This window comes from Polistes fuscatus, unplaced genomic scaffold (assembly GCF_010416935.1).
Source record: "Polistes fuscatus isolate 324 unplaced genomic scaffold, CU_Pfus_HIC Scaffold13, whole genome shotgun sequence".
NCBI lineage: Eukaryota > Metazoa > Arthropoda > Insecta > Hymenoptera > Vespidae > Polistes > Polistes fuscatus.
Window position 1 is genome coordinate 1028237 of NW_025113031.1, and position 17386 is coordinate 1045622.

The 17386-nt window shown below is 28.6% G+C and overlaps 4 protein-coding genes and 1 non-coding gene across 13 annotated transcripts; 3 read left to right on the plus strand and 2 right to left on the minus strand.

The window, feature by feature from the left end:
* The first annotated feature begins 982 nt into the window (after window positions 1–982).
* Window positions 983–10283, plus strand: LOC122514031 (protein disulfide-isomerase TMX3). 9 transcript variants are annotated; one of them, XM_043630629.1, is made up of 13 exons: window positions 1002–1470; window positions 1786–1843; window positions 1921–1960; window positions 2015–2178; window positions 2264–2447; window positions 2527–2671; window positions 2743–2983; window positions 3082–3274; window positions 3351–3543; window positions 3612–3751; window positions 3858–4034; window positions 8213–8445; window positions 10169–10283. In XM_043630629.1, exons 1-10 carry the CDS (start codon window positions 1419–1421, stop codon window positions 3644–3646), a joined length of 1305 nt encoding a protein of 434 aa, XP_043486564.1. In that variant the 5' UTR covers window positions 1002–1418; the 3' UTR covers window positions 3647–3751; window positions 3858–4034; window positions 8213–8445; window positions 10169–10283. The 9 variants fall into 9 exon arrangements, with proteins under 9 accessions (XP_043486565.1, XP_043486564.1, XP_043486567.1 ...); XM_043630632.1 differs by having other exon boundaries at window positions 10181–10283; XM_043630630.1 differs by lacking the exons at window positions 8213–8445; window positions 10169–10283 and having other exon boundaries at window positions 983–1074; window positions 1146–1470; window positions 3858–4050.
* On the minus strand, window positions 4564–5814 carry LOC122514033 (programmed cell death protein 5). Its single transcript, XM_043630637.1, has 4 exons — window positions 5572–5814; window positions 5171–5279; window positions 4907–5070; window positions 4564–4686 (listed from the first exon to the last, which is right to left on the minus strand). The coding sequence occupies exons 1-4, from the start codon at window positions 5632–5634 to the stop codon at window positions 4639–4641; spliced, it is 384 nt and encodes a 127-aa protein (XP_043486572.1). The 5' UTR covers window positions 5635–5814; the 3' UTR covers window positions 4564–4638.
* Window positions 6323–14682, minus strand: LOC122513924. The gene is made up of 7 exons (XM_043630458.1): window positions 14433–14682; window positions 9747–10017; window positions 9400–9653; window positions 8919–9304; window positions 8525–8820; window positions 7814–8436; window positions 6323–7742 (listed from the first exon to the last, which is right to left on the minus strand). The coding sequence occupies exons 1-7, from the start codon at window positions 14465–14467 to the stop codon at window positions 7286–7288; spliced, it is 2322 nt and encodes a 773-aa protein (XP_043486393.1). The 5' UTR covers window positions 14468–14682; the 3' UTR covers window positions 6323–7285.
* On the plus strand, window positions 12116–12197 carry Trnal-aag. The gene has a single exon. It is a non-coding gene; the product is annotated as a tRNA-Leu (tRNA).
* A 790-nt stretch (window positions 14683–15472) lies between the features above and the next one.
* Window positions 15473–16949, plus strand: LOC122514034. Its single transcript, XM_043630638.1, has 3 exons — window positions 15473–15794; window positions 16070–16502; window positions 16639–16949. The coding sequence occupies exons 1-3, from the start codon at window positions 15611–15613 to the stop codon at window positions 16742–16744; spliced, it is 723 nt and encodes a 240-aa protein (XP_043486573.1). The 5' UTR covers window positions 15473–15610; the 3' UTR covers window positions 16745–16949.
* The last annotated feature ends 437 nt before the right edge of the window (window positions 16950–17386 follow it).

The window sequence follows — 17386 nt, forward strand, 5'->3', positions numbered from 1 at the left end:
ATTGAGGCTATTGAGTTATTTTCAAAATTTCAACGGCAAGTTCGAACTTTTCGAAAATAGCTCTTTAGTCATTTTTTATATTTTATTGTATAATTTTGTTGCTCGTCATTAATTTGTAGTTGTAATTGGAGATGATGGACCATTCCATCTCCTTGGGACACCAAATTTGTGTCCCTCAAAATCGTCAAAAAGATGCATATCTGTTTAGTTAGAGTCAAAAATATTAAAATTTTCGTATTATTAAATTTTCAAGCTTAAATAACGTTCGGTAAATATTATAGTAATTTTTGTTTTCTTGTTTCATTTTTAAGATTTTTCACTGTAATCGTATTTTATTAAATTTGCAATTTTTCTTTTCCATAAAATGCAATTTAAAAGTATTTCGTAATAATTATATTAGATATTATTTTTTTTAGTAATTTAATATTTGTACTTTTCCTTTTTTTATATATATTTTTGTAAATGTAAAATCACGCGTTTAAATTTAATTTCATTACAACGGTAAATAGAGATTTAATCAAAATAAATAAAGAATTCAATTGAAAAAAAAGTGCATCTGCGAATTGGACGATTTATATGTCAGGCCATATTATCACTTGATTGTATGATTAATATAGTTTTCTTTTTGTTGCAGGTGATCATCGTTGGATATAATATCAAACATTTTTGCTTTTCTTGTATTTGTGCATTTTAAATGGGTTCCTTTTTTAATATATATATATATATAAATGCATTTCTGAAGGCACTTACACACATGTTTATACACTAAAATTTAAATATAATTATTTAAAATTCTATTAAAATATACGCAACTATACTATCATATACTATCAAAGAATATTTTATTCTTCAATAGTATTGTATCGTCATCGCGTTAAATACCTACTCTCGTTCACTGGTGGTCCCGGTACTTACTAAGATGATTTTAGTTACGCGAAAAGTGGACTTGTGAGCTTCTATATAATTCTCTATTTTTTGGTGACATCTTTAGATAAATATATATTCTTATTTCCTGATGAGAGAGAGAGAGAAGGAGAAATAAAGTTTTCTATATTACCAAATCTGAATTGACAGGTAATTTATAAATATTGCATACTGTGTTATAAACAAAATGTAAATTATAAATATATTGTTATTTTCTGAAGATAATGTAAAAAAATTAAATTTCATCTTTCCATACAAAAAGAAGCATATTACAGTTGTATGCAGTGGGTGCGACAATTTGTGTCGCGTTCTGTTAATGTTAAAAAATGTATCACACATGTTGGAATATTTCGAGTGTGTGACACGTCAAGCATGAGAAATATGTTTATTTAAGTATGAACGTCTTCATAATGTGGGAGTAATCTTGGCCGGGCCGTATTTTTAAGGTTATAAAAAGTGTGCTCCTCTTTCGATTTCTCAACAATTCGTGTGATATGACAACAATGGTTTCGCTAACAAAAATTACATTCGTCGTAGCATTTTACGGTATTTATCATTTATTTATATTACATTATTATCTTTTATATTATTACAAAGTGTTGTTATTATTCTGTAAAATGTTTGTTACTTAAAATTAATGTTACTGTAGAAATAACCTCAAATACTAGCGATCGATAATTTACTGCTTGCTTGAACTTCTCTTAACGTGATTTAGAGATTCTTAACTTTAATAATATTAAGATTCTATTTTCCAATCTCATATTAATAAACTTTTATACATAAGAACATATTTGACAGTAAATTTAATGTATAAAATAATTCATTTTTTTTTTTATATTTTCTTATTGAAATACAATCTAGCTTTTTCAGCAATTTTTATGCATACTACTGCATCTCGTGTCCTTGAGTTAAGCGATAGGTGAGAATATATTTATATAATTTATTATTTCCTAAAACTAACAAAATATTTACATACACTAAGAACCTTATTTACAGATTTTTGGAAATTCATAAAGATGGACAATGGCTTGTGATGGTAAATATGAAAGAATGGATTAATAAATTAGATGTTACATAAAATTTCTTTTAGATGTATGCACCATGGTGTGCACATTGCAGAAGATTAGAACCAATTTGGTCTCACGTAGCGCAACACTTGCATGCTACATCAATACGTGTTGGCCGTGTTGATTGTACACGATTTACAAGTGTTGCACATACGTTCAAGATTAAAGGCTTTCCTACAATATTGTTGTATGTATATGAAGAGAAATGTTCGATGTCTAAAAGTAGTTGTAATTAAATTTCAAAGTACAGTATTATATTATTCTGTTGATAGTTTAAAAGGAGATAATGAATTCACATACCATGGAGATAGAACAAGAGATGAGATAGTTAAATTTGCATTGAGACTAAGTGGTCCTCCTGTACAAGAAATTACTAAAAGTCAAAGCTTTGATACCATTAAGAAAGAGCGTGATCTTTACTTTTTATATGTTGGAGAAAGATCAGGGCCGTTATGGGTAAAAAATGATTATTTTTTAATTCATGTTTTCAATTGATTTCACTCTCTTAAAATTGTATTAATATTTATATTTGTAGGAGTTATATCACAAGACTGCAGATGTGTTCCAACCGCATGCATTTTTTTACCAATCTCATCCAAACGTTGTTAACAGGCACGCACCTGTGGAAAATACTCCAGCATTATTTGTATATAAAGAAAATTTACATTATAATTTTACCGGTAGATAATATGTACATTATTTTTTAATTAAAAAATTATAAGTAACTATATTATATGATATTTGATTTTAGGTCACAATATGACTAATATAGAGAAGTTAAATGAAACTTTATACAAGTGGATCAATGCAGAACGTTTCCCAACGTTTCCAAAAGTAACAAGAGGAAACATTAATCAACTTTTCTTGACAAATAAAAATTTGGTTTTAGCAGTTGTAGAGGAGAATCAATTAGAAGAGGTCTCACCTCGTATGATTGAATTTCGAGACATGGTTGAATCTGTGATTAAGAGAAAGCGAGAGAAATATCACGAGTATGTAATCATTTAATGTAAGAATTGTTATATAATTATTGTTTAATTGTCTACATAAATTACTCTAACATTTCTTTTTTTATATATGCATTCTACAGCCATTTTCAATTTGGTTGGATAGCTAGTCCTGATCTAGTCAACAGTATAGCTATGATGGTTTTACCATTGCCAAGCCTAATTGTTATTAACACTACTACGAATCATCACCACATTCCAGAGGATGAAACAGAAAAGTTGACGCCTCATGTGATAGAATTGTTCCTAGAGCAAATTCGCAATGAAAGTGCTCCGGTATTACTAATAAAAATCTATCTTCTTTATTTTCTTTTACTTTTATACGATACAAATTTATATAAAACATTTTTAGCGATATGGCGGAAATAGTTTATTAGTACGCATCTATAGATCATGGTTTGAGTTGAAAACAACACTCGCTGCTATGTGGATGGGCAATCCTATTTTAACAATGGTATTATTTGGCTTGCCAGCTGGTTTTCTTTCATTAATTTGTTACGGCATTTGTTGTCCAGATATTTTAGATGCCGATGATGAAGAGGAAGGTAAATATATTGTATAACAATTTTTTTTATACATTTCTTTTATAATTTAATTAATATTATTATCGTAGAACATACTGGAGGAAGCCATATGAAAAAAGATTAAGAATTACCAAAAATGTGTGTCCTATAAATGAATAAAATAACAAAGTCATCATTATATTATGTAAATATACATATAACGTTTTGCAGAATTTTGGAAATTAAATAGGTAATGTATAATCAAATATATTTAATTATAAACTTATGTGAGTTAATTAATTATTTATAATATTATTTTGATATGTTACTGAATGTTTAATTTTGTATTAATGTAGGTATTATCCCAATTACTCTTTGGTTGGCAAAAATCAAGAAAAGAAAAAATCTATAAGAATATTTTAGCATTTTCATTGTGGCTTCATCTTCAACTATGATTGTAATTGAAAAGTACTTATATACATTATTACAACTTCATTTTGGCCAAGTAGAATATACATAAGACAATACAAAAAGTAAGTTTTCATTTCAGTCTTTTGAAAGTTATTTCTGTGATTTATATCTTTTAATTTATTTATTTAAACAAATATTCGTGTGAGATATAAGGAAAAAATTACACTTTATATATATATGTATCTGCATTTAAAATCAAAGATAGACTTTTATATATGTCAATTATTTGACATACATTTAAGGTACTATTAAAAATAATCGTGTAAACATTTTATATACATATATATATTAATTGATTAAAATTATTATGAGAAAATTTTTTTTAGACAAAAAGTACAAATTATACGTTATATGTATTTTAGGTGTATATTATACTTACCTACATCGAATAAAATTAACTATAATTTCATGTATATTTTGATGGCTTAAACCAAAATTATAAAGAGACAAATCAAATTTCATTGTCTTATTGAAATTACAAAAAAATACTAATAAAATAATAATACATTAATAGTATCATATAAATTTTTTATATTAGCAGCATAAAAATAAAAATAAAAATAGTCAAGTCAATGAAGTATAAATACACAATTTGCTGTAATGGTATTTATCTAATAATTAAACAGAAAATCATTTAAAATAACACAAATATTATCATCTTGAAGGCTATAAATCATCATCGTCAGAATCTAATGCTGCTCTTCGTCTATCAAACTGTAACAGAGAGAGATAGATTTGTATTATTAATTTATTATTATTATTACTATTATGAAAATCAATTGAAATCTTTTTAAAGCATATGTTAACCCTTTTGCTGTGGACAGTGCCTTTAGGCACTCAACCATAGTCGCTACCTCTCAACATACAGTGCCAGTAGGCAATTCATTTTTGAGTGTCCCGCAGCAAAAGGGTTGAGAAAAAAAACAGTACATACCTTAACAACTGTTCTTCTTTGTGTTTGTTCATTTATACTTTCTAGCAAACTGATTAGTTCTTTTTCTCCTAATTTGTTAGATAATTGTCCACGTTGAGCCATGTTCAAAATCATTTCCTCTACCATTTTTCCTTTTTCTGGTTTTCCAAGGCAAAGTGTGTTCACTAATTTTTAAACCGAGGTATGTTATCGCATAAGTCATGTACCATCATTATTTTATTCTATTTTAACCATAAGTTATTATTCCAAATACAAAATTCTTACATCTTCCTCTAGCTGCCTGATCCAGTACTTGGGTAAGAATTGAGTTACGCATATCTTCCATTTGCTGTCTCTTTTCTTCCATCGCTTGCTTATTTTCCACATTTCCTCCCTAAAAGATAAGTATTATTTCAATAATTGTTTCAATACTTGTGTCTACTTATTATTTTATTATTATTTCTTGTTTATATACATCTTTTATATGTGTGTGTTTATAATGGTTTTTTAAATGGATAATAATATTAAAAGTTAACCTTCAAAAGTCAAATCTTTTTAGGTAGAATTTACCGCTTATTTTATTTTAATATGTTACAAGATATCGAATCAGATTAATTTATACACTTTTTAATAATTTTAATAATTTATTTGGAGATAGTGTGATAATAGATTTCTTGGACAATTACCTTATATTGAGATTGCAATTGTGCTAACCGTTGTTGGCGAATTGCTTCTAATTCTGGATCCATTGTTCTTATTTAATAAGATATTTTTTAAGCCACTGAAGAATTATATATATATTATAAATTTAATGTAGAAAGTATATAAAATAATCTGCAATATCTAAAACTACACGTTAAATCGACACTTGGGAACTGTGTTTCACGAACAGTCACGAACATTACCGAATATAGTCAAATCGATTAAATATAGTGCATACTTCACTCGCTAGATTTATATATATATAACTCTTTAGGTTGGTTGCATTAATCGATTTTTCGAGAGTCGATTTAATCGATTATTCGATTATTATTTAATATTCAAAATTCCAAAATATCAAATTACATTCGATTTAATTTTAATTCTTTTTATTTGAGTTTGTTGACAAGTGTTTTTTCATATATTCTTTTTAAATCATTTTTAAATAATATTTTTCTGAAACTTTTAAAAAATACGTGAAATTAATATTACTTTTTTATTCTTAGAAATGATAGATAATAACAATTACGCTATTAGCATTAACAATTGATATGATCTTATTTTATACATTTTATATAGTCAGACATTCTACTACGTAGCTAAACAAAAGCGTCTGTATACATATATGTAGTAATAATAATGATAATAAAATTGGCATGTATATTTTATATAATATATATATATATTTGCTTGTAGTATAGACGCGCGTCATTGTGCATCGATAGATCAAATGTAAACTTCTCGAAGATAAATGCTTTTATTATATAAAAAAGAATCGAGTATAGTAAAAATGGATGTACGGTTTCTTACATATTTTTTTTTGTGTTCCTATAATATCTTTGTCTTTTTTTTTATGTTTGGCATTTAATAACAGTAAAAAAATATATGGCATGAGAGGTGTGTGTATGTGTATGTGTGTATGTATGTATATATAAAAAACGGTGATAATCATATAAAAAGGGACTTTTTATGGAAATTATTTTTCGAACGATCTACAGATGCACGGCGTCATATTATCGTTCTTTCTACATCGCTTCAATTATATTCCTGAGTTACACGACAGGTTTTTGTATATAGATATTGGCAGACTTCCGCAGTGCGCATCGCAAAATCGCGAGAGGAGGACGTGCTTCGTTTTTAACATATTTTTAACCGGTTATTTTTATATAAATTATGTAAAAATCAATACATTTTATATCTAATATATTTATTATTAAATTAAAATAAATTTTTAAATAGTAAACGTTCTGGAAAATTGATAATATTGAATTCTACATGATAATCTATTTTAATAACCAAATTGTATGTTTGTATTACTACTGATGTCCGGTTAAAAATTTGTTAACATACGAAAATCGTATACTATAATACTATTTTTCCTTCTTGTTTTTTTTTCGCTATTAATTTATCTAATTATATTTTGTTTTCTTCTTATATTGCAATACGTATCTTGTGCGTTTTAATATCATGCTCGTGACGACTACTATTATATAATTTTGTAAATTTGATATTCAGCCTTTTGCATATACACGAACATAGAATATTACATATTAGAAATAAATCATATCCCATTGTAGGCAGTACATGTAGCTAAGGTATTATTTCTAGGATCATATTTTCTATTGATAGCATTGCATTACTTTTCCAACATATTCTTTTCTTATTCTTTTAATTGTGACTATTATAATGATCTATTATGATTTAGATCGTATTAGTACTATCGTACCAGGGTGGCATCCAATTGGTTGGTGTTCTTGGTCTTCCTCTAGACATCGACAAATTATTTTCTATGTTATAATTCTTGTCCAATCTTCTTCTACATGTTTCCTTTTTATTACGACACTTATTGACATTGTCCAAAACGACGAAAGATTGTTCATTATCCAATTGTTTTTCTTTAGCTTCGTTTTTACCGAAACTAGGAGAATACGATTTACGAACAATATTTCTATTAAAACGATCTGGTAATGGATCGTGCGTTCTTTCGGAAGACTCGATTTGCGTTGTGCGTTTACGTTGACCAAAACCTCGAGGTTCATCATCGACGTTGCAAACGTGAAGACGATAAGTTGGACTAGGTGATCGATTTCTGATAATATTATGATCAACAACAGCATCTGATTGCATTGGTTCTTGACTCTGCGATCCTCTATAATGTCTTAATACATTTTTCAATATTAACATAATTATTTATAATTAATTCTATACATTTATTTGTTATTATTTTACCTTCGATTACTTGGTGGCGGTTTGCCAATGATACTATCCTCGTGTACTCGAGTTTTCAATACTTGAAAAGCATCCTGATCTTCAGCAGCATTGACGCAACCAAATCTTTCACTATTATTATTGTTTATCCAATAATTATCTTTCTTTCTCGATGCACTGAAACTTCTCTCACGATTTTTCTGTTTCTTCAAATCACAGGAAGATCGATAATCACGTTGGCTGCAGTAAGCATTTCTATATTCTGGTTGAAGATCGATACTACCTTCTAATCGTAAATTAGCTGGCATTCTCATAGGTTTAACACGTGGAACGTGACCGTAAGGAACGTATTGTGATTTTACTTCGCTAGTTGGCTCGTAATCGTATCGTTTGGTCTCATAAAAATTATGTTTGTTGCAGATAAAACGATCTGAACAAGCTGGAGTAGTTCTCAATGTCAACGGTGGTTTTCGATAAACGAATGAATCCTTAGGATAATCAAGATACTTGGATTTGTATTCTGGATCCTGATCAATTTTTGTTGAAAATTTCAAACGTGTCGGAGATGAGAGTATTTTCGAACCATCAGCTCGACCAATTTCGTCTTCGGGTTTCGAGAATGTTGGCCGTTCTCTTGGAAAATCCTACAATAAGTAATAATTATACATTTATTCGAAAGATTATAAGATAAGAAGAGTACAACTATAATATATAATTAAACAATGTCGATACTTTGTAGGCATCTTTGTATTCCGGAATTTCTAAGGGTGGACTTTTCAATTCTTCTAATTTCGACACTAACATTTGCATCTCTTTGTCTTTTTTAGCTTCCTCTTTTTCTTCCTCTTCTCTTTTTCTTCTCTTTTCTTCCTCTTCCTCTTCTTCTTCAACATCTCTAGCCAATTCTGCCATCAGTTGAGCCTCTCTAACGCGAGGATTAATATAATTGTTCTTGTTTTCGGTTGAATCGTAGAAATTATTACCGGTTTTCAAATGCGTTTCAGGTTTCCTCGCTGGTGGTTGTCTTTCTACAATAAATCTAAGACGTAAAAGCGATAGAAACCCGTATGATTGGTGTTAATTAAAGGTTTTAAGGTCTACCAAGTCTTTCAATATCCTTTCTCACCAGTGAGTGCGTGTTGCTTGAAAACGTCAGTATATTCAGCCACGAAAGTGGTTGCACCCTCGAGTTTTAAACTCGTACCTTGCCTAAGTAGTTCGGGCCTTCTCGCTCCTACGAAAGGGACGTACTTTTCATGGTTTTCTGTGCTAGTCTCGAATTCACCCTCGAGTTTAAGTTGAGTTGGAACACGCATAAGTTCCGGCCTGCTGACGTTCAACCATTGAATGAACTTCTCACACTTCTCGGTCATCGTTTCCATTTCTCCTTCCATTTTCAAGGACGTTGGCCTTCTGGCTAATTCCGCCCTATGTTGGCCTTCATAAGGTACGTAAGCTGAATACATTTCGGTTTCCGTATAGAAATTTCCTTCTCGTTTTAAACTGGTACCTCTATTTTGAAGAGATATCATTTTTTATTAGTATATCATTTAATCAAACGTATTAATTATTTATTGTTTGTAGGATCCATCAGATTATTCAATTACCTTCTAATGATTGGTGGTCGACCGATCACATTCGTATGAGCGATAAATTTCGATTGCTCCGTTTGAGTCTCCATTGGAACGATATCTTCTTCGGCAAGAACGAAAGATGAATGTTGTTCTGCCTTTTTAGATGGAAGCTCTAGTTGCTCATATTTTTGAAAATCTTTGTTATATGATGGTTCTACGTTGTCATAGGCATCATCCAATCTGATAAAGCTCGATGGTCGTTTGCTTTTAACTGGCGAAATATTCTCCTCGAGAAAGAAAAAAAAAGAAATCATTGTTAATAACATTGTAAAGATACTTCATTTAAAATTATTACACAAGTAATATCTGTAATCGTTTACCTTAAGAAGTTCTTCACTTTTTGCACGGAAAGCTCGACGATACTCAGTTAAAGTATCGTTCTCAAGTATATCAGATTCTGCATAAGATCCAACATTGTCTTTTGAATGACCTTCAATCCGTCTTCTTCGATAACGAGCAAGCTCATCGACCGTCAATCCATCCGCGAATGGCCATCGTTCTTTCAATTTACTTTTTCGTCCTTTATTTTTCTTATCCTGGGCTAGCTCGGAATCCGATGATGATTTGTTGACTCCGTAATTTGATCTTTGTCTACATAGAAAAAAAAATAATATCGTTAGAGACACTCTTTAATTTATTATTTATTATATTTTTTATTTAAAAATTTGTAAGAAAAGAAATATGATTAAAAAAAAAAGAAAACAAAGTTATCTCTAGACGATAAAAGAAATGTTGTGAATAGATCTTTTTCTAGACACACGATCCGAGTGGATGCTCGGAGGCAACTGGAATCTTTAAACGGTAGTGAAGCTGATACCTACTAGGGACGAAGGAAGAGAGAGAGAGAGAGACAGAGATAGAATGAGAAAGAAAGAGTGGAACACCCTAGAGAAACAGAGTGGGTGGCACAAGGGTTGAAGGAGGCGAACGGAGAACAGGAAGAAGGGTGGTACGAAGGTACCCTACATGCCGTTACAACAAAACGGGCAGACGCGACGCATCGATCTACCAAATAAGAAGAATAGTTTGAACAATAAATTCCGTTCTCCTCTCCTAATGACTCGTCAGCATGAAAGCAAATTATATCGATGATCATAGGATACACATGTATATATATATATATATATACACGTAATTACATTATATGTGTATACATTCATACGTAAATTATACATGCATATTAACATGTATGCATAGAAATATGTAACATTATAGTTTATCGTATATATCGGAAACATTTCGCATGAATAACAATAATATTCGCACGATAAATTATAACTTCTCGTGTCTGTAATCAACGATATTATAATACTATAGCTCTTATATTTTATTTTTATTTTTCTTATTATAAGATGTAAATGTCTATATTGCATGAATTATAAGCATGAAAACTTTCAATATTTTTGTTTTTTTTTTTTTTTTTTTTTTTTCATTTCTTTTTTGTCAAAACAAATTTTTGTAAACGCATTAAACGAAATATAATCGACATATTACATAATTCAGGTTATTGCTCTTTTAATTGGAACGAATACTAAGAACCATGCCACGTTGAGATTCAACGTGACCCACAAAATGGATAATTGATTGTGATTCGATAACGTCGTTTCCGTAATAGACACGCGATTAAACTCTTTCTCTATTTTTTTCTCTCTTTATTTATTCAAGATCGTTTCGTTTTCAAACAAGTGATGGATTATAGAAAGCTATATGGAATCTTTTCAAAGTGTGTCATTTCGAATTTGAATAATCCCGCTGTTTATCATATGGTTCTGCGGTTTTTGAAATTGATTCGATATAATCGAATATCAATAATATCGATAGAAATTGATTAGACTGTGTAAAATAATATTTCTTATCAAGATCTTTTTGTAGTTTCAAAAATAAAATATAAAATATATTTTTGTAGTTTCAAAGATAAAATATAAGCTATGATTTGTTATAAAAATATAAATCTAATCATAATTTTTATCTATAGATATGCATCAATCATTTTTTGCTATTTGGATGGGTATTTGAATGGGCATTTAAATGCTATTTTGGCATTTTTATGTTTTTTAATATTCAATGGAAAAAATTGTAAAAACTAATCAACATAAAAAATGTTTACCTTAAGTTTAATAAAATATTTACTTAATGTTAATGTCCCAAATTGGACTTGAGGCTTGGTTTGCCTTTTATACTACTTCTAAATTTTTGCTATTACGGTTTTTTTTTGTTTATAAAAGGTTATTTATTTTGTAACAATATCGTTATACATATTTAAGTAGTAACAGCCTTAAAACAACTTAATCGTTAAATTTTATCATATAATTTTTTGTGGCCTCCTTTGGTTGAAGCTTCTCTCCAAAAAACGTTTATAAATTGCTAGATAGCTGTTTTTTAATTTCGCTCATAGATATACTTTCCGTTGGTTTACCCGCATAAGATCGAATATACATTTTTCGCAAGTTATTCGGTAAACCTGGGTACATGGTGCCTAGGCTTACACCTAAATATCTTTAAATCACTCCCAATCACCTCCTCATCCGAAACTAAATACAGTAAAAATTATTAAAAAGTTTACTGACTATGGGTGAGAATTAGTGGTACGGTATTATCAAATTTAATTCCAATTTCACATTCAATTCGCGGTGCGAACGATAATACGTCCTCTGTTTTAAGAGTGCTAAATGGAACAGTTTGCTCATGTGGTAGCGTGGCCGAGCGGTCTAAGGCGCTGGTTTAAGGCACCAGTCTCTTCGGAGGCGTGGGTTCGAATCCCACCGCTGCCAATTTTTTTTTTAAATCACGAATTAAAAGATAAAAGAGCCGAACCTAATTTTTTACATTAATTAAAGTTTGTTAGTGACGTTAGAATGATTTAACGCGTTGATCAGATTAAGCTTGTTGTTGTTTTGATTTATAAAAGTAACATGAATGAAAATGAATGAATGATTCATTGAGAAACGATTATTGATTAAAAAGTATAATGTTTCATTGATTATTTTGACCTTTTAATTCTTTTCAATAATGCATGTCTTATTTATAATCTGTTTCATTTTAAATACCAATTTGTCAGAACTTCAATTTCTAACGATGATCAATTATTGTAATACATACTTGTGTATTATAATATTCAACATTTAGATCCTTCAGATTATTTCAAACGAACTGTCTTGCTTTTTCGAAACAATTGATAACAATCAAGAAAAGTATTCCGGTTAGATTTCATTTGCCACATGTTTTATTTTATCTTACATTAGAAACAATGTACACTGATATTTGCATAGCCACATAGAAGTGCTACCTAATAATGCATGTACATATAGTCTATATATTTCCTCAGACCGGCGCAGTAAAAGTTGGATAAATATATATTTATCTATAAAGTTGCTGTACACGTAACTTTTAACTATTTTCTTTGATAACTGAAATTAGAAAAGTTATCAAAAATAAAGAGATAATTATCAAATTTTGAAAAATTATTGAACAAAAAGTAATTGTACAATTATTCCTTTGTTTTTCTAATTATGAGATCATCAGATTAAAAAATTCATCGTTAATCTAGAAAATGATTCTGAAGGTATATTCTTATAGAGACATACATATTATATTCGGTCAAGTAGAATTGCGATCGCAAAGATCTCGTGCGTTCTTAGTGATCCTTTCGTGTTCAAGATAATAACGACAATAACAACTACGACGACGATGATGACGACAACGGGGTAGCACCAAGAATCACGACGACCTGGTAACCCAAATTTTTCTTCATCGTTCGTCCATGAAAGATTTGCATGCGCTGCCAAACAAATGTCCAAAAGGTATATGCTTACGCACTGGTAAGAACCTTCTAACCAACGGTCAATAATTTTCCTCCCTATGTGTGATTCAATCTGGACGCGTTTAGTTGACGATACTCGCACGCAATCACTTTAAATAGGAAGGGCTAAAAGGGCTAGAGGAAACGTGATCCTTTTATACCTTTGCTTCTAACTTACTTCTTTTTTCTGACTATTTATTACATACTTAAAAAAATGTTACCTTAGTCCTTAAGACAGAAATTTTCTAATCCATCGGAACGTTAATTTGTCGACGTTTACTATGATAATAAAAATTAATAAATAAACAATTCTACATTTAAATGAAGAAAAAAGAAACTAATTAATATTGTATTGTAATGAAATTCGTTGATATTACATTTAACAAATAAAAAATAAAGAAAATTTCTTACGCTATCTTCAAATCTAAATTTTTGATTTATCGTATGGCCTTCGCATATCGATTAGGTTAAATTGATCTTATATTACATGCACATAGATTCTATCGAAAGAAGTACTCCACCCTCGCCTCTTTGAACACTGATTAGATAAGTTATACTCTTCGAATCCTTTAGGTGATGGCAGGAAATTAAACCCAGACTTTAAATCTCAAATCTATTCATCGCCTAGCCTTTTTCGTTCATCTGGCTCGTTTACTTAACCTATAAATTCCTTGATGTAATTACAAGCTCTTTTCTCGCCTATTCTTACGCTTTAAAAAATCACGATAATAGTATCTTAAAGTGTTTTTTACTCTAGTGCTTTGTGATCATCTTCTTTACACATTTAGGTCAATTACAAAATAGTTTTCACCTTTCTAAACAGGAGATACTCTTTCCTCCTTCTTCTCGTATTTCATTATTCGATATTTTCGATATACATAAGGGCAAAGTTAAGTGTATTGGAAATAAATTAGAATTAAGGATTATGCGTGAGCACGTGCATTAGTGGTATGGCGCCAATTTTAAATTTCGCGCTAAAACAAATCGATAAGAAACGACATTTGATTGGACATTTGTAATTTTTAAAAATCGTATTTTCTTTGATTTGTTAAACAGATATACACAATCGATATGAAAAGAAATGATAATAGAAATAATTGAGATAATAATAGAAAACATAATAGAAAATAATAATTTATTAAATGAAATAAATGACATATCGGGAGATTAACAAATGAGGTCGATTTTTAATAATGAAAATAATTACCTTTTACTTGAACGTTCTCTCCTTCCTTCACCCATTGCATCGTCCTGTTTGATATAATCGATTAGGAATAAATTTATCAATTAAGATTTAAATGAATTATTAGAATGATTAATGAAAAAATAAAGAATATAAGAAATTGTAATGATTAAAAGGAATAACCAGCCGTGTTAGATACTCTCGCTAGCGTGACTGGCTTTTTGGTCAAGATGCTAATGAGAAGGTGACGACGATACACCTGCGCAGCTGCAAAAACGACAGGATTAGACATATTCTTGAGCAAGCGCTCTGTTTATTCTTGAAAATAAATTAATTATTATCAGTAGAATTATTTTTAGTCTTTTTAAAATAACACGATCTGGTAGCAATTTAAAAAACTTGTTATTATTTTCAATCATTACGATTTTCTAAATTGTGAACATAACCAATAAAGTCTTTTAAATACCAAATGCAAATCTAATCTCTACCTTACTTTTAACTTGTTTCATTTTCGTAAAGGAAATATATAATTTTTGTTTCGTCAACGCCTTGATTTCATGATTTCAAATAATTCCAACGTTAATTATTTATTATCGATCGTTATACTGATCATACTTTTATCTTTTTCTATTAAAAAGCTAGAAAGTCAGGGATGTAAACGTTTCATTGTTTTTTACGTTATTACATAATTCATATCAGTTTATTTTTCTATTAGATAATTGTTTTAATAATTGCATTTGATAATGCACAAGTTTTGTAGTCCATAAAAATGAGTTGAGATGTTAAGACATATTTTCTTGCGTTTCCTCTTATTACTGTATAAAAAATATTGCATAAAATCTTTAAAGATTAAGGTTATACAAAATGTGGATTTTTTGTTTTTATTAACTCATTTAAACTTCTTTTTCTTATAACTAAGGAAACTAATATATTTTAAGATTAAAGTTTTGATTAGAAAAAATGTAAAACCTCATTTTAATAATACGGTCCTGTCAAGAAAATGACGTATTTCCGAGCATGCGTAATAGGTTATAGTGATATAATCATTGTTATGCTTACTTTCAACATCTACAGGTTACGTTTTTGTGTGTGATTTCTTATTTGAGAAAAATAATTTAATCTTTACATTTTCTTTTTTCTTTCAATAGTAAAATATATTTCAAAATTAATTAAATATATAAATATTAAAAATATCTCAAAATATGGATATGCTGCATAAGAATACTAATGCCAAAACAAATAGTATTAACAAATTTGGATATGCTGTCAACGAAAAGATCTCTAAAAGAACACGGAGAAAAAAATTATCCAAAGAATGGATCTTTAGTTTAACTGTATTTTTAATATTATCCTTGATAATCATTGAGAAAATATATTTCAGTTATGGTAAGCTATATATATGATTATTCAATAAAGCGATAAAGATATTTTTGTTTTTTCGCTATCAGTAGCAATAAATTATTTTTACATTTTATATATTCCTGTTGTTTTTTGTTTAAATGCTTAATTTTAAATATGTAACATGATCATTTTTTTTTGTCGGTGAACACAAGGAGCTTATTCGAATAAATTTTGTTTATACTCTCATGAATGAGATGTTACATATTTTATAAATATATTTCTTTTGATTGAATTTGACTGATTATTTCTTTCTATTCCAGTACTCTCAATAATGATCAGAAATACTAATGATCTATATAACAAAGTAGATGTATACAACAAAGCGGATGTATATAACACAACAGATGTGTATAACGCAACAGATGTAAATAACAAAGCAGATGTAAAAATTTCATCATATTTATATGATTCTTTTACATTGTCAAATATCATCGTTAATGTAGAAAAAGTACATAACAACTTTGTACAACAAATAGTGGTAATCGGTGAAAAATTTGCAAATACAATTTCCCATTGCTATCAAGCTCTATGCGATGCATTGCTATACAAAACGTATGACCACCGTTATCTGATAATGATAATGGGAATAATATTAGGAGTTGTCGTAACTTTTGCTAGTTGGTTCGTTATTTATATGGACAGTCGTATACCTGGAAACGATCCAGCATTTCCTTTTCTTTTGCAGAAATATAGGTAAATAATAACAACAATTTTTTAATAAATCATTGAAATATATATGTCCCATTTCTTTGGTAGTGTTATCGAATACATTTAAGAATTTTGTTCGATATATCATTCATTATGATGTATTTATTAAATTTCATTTCAGGATACAAATTACAGTGCCTATAAACCTTAATTACTTTGTCGGAGCATTAATCGGATTATTAATTACTGTATGCTATCTTTATGAAAATCATTACTTTGATTCTTAGAAAAAAAAAAATTAGATTTGTGTCTTTGTTGTGTTTAATATTTAAATAACAAAAAAAATTATTTATACGAAGTACTGATGTCGATATTTAGATATTAACTATTTATTATTTATTATTATCATCATAATTATAATAGAAATCAATTTATAACTTATTCTGAAGGATAAAAGTATTAAAACTTTACAAATACATATGACTATATATATAAAAGATTTGTTATATTGCAATACATATACGCATATATATATATATTTGATAATTATTTATTGTTAAAGTAAATAATATGACATTGTAATAATAAATACTATTAAAGTAATGTTCACAGTACATATAGGAAAACATAATATTATAATTGCAGAAAAAGTATTTTGTTGTGTTAATATTATATAATTGACGAACAACATAATTGATTTATTGTAAAAAAACTTTATTATTAAAATATCACGACCAAGTAATTACATAATTAAAAGAGACCTGTTTATAACTATATTATAAGTGAATTTTTGTTCTTTTTTCTAAAACATTTCTTATAAAAATCTTTTTGTAAATTGTTAACAATTTATTTAAAATTTATAAAGACATTTTAAATTATTGATATTATATTCTAACTTCTCTAAAAGTTTAAATTATTTAATATATTTT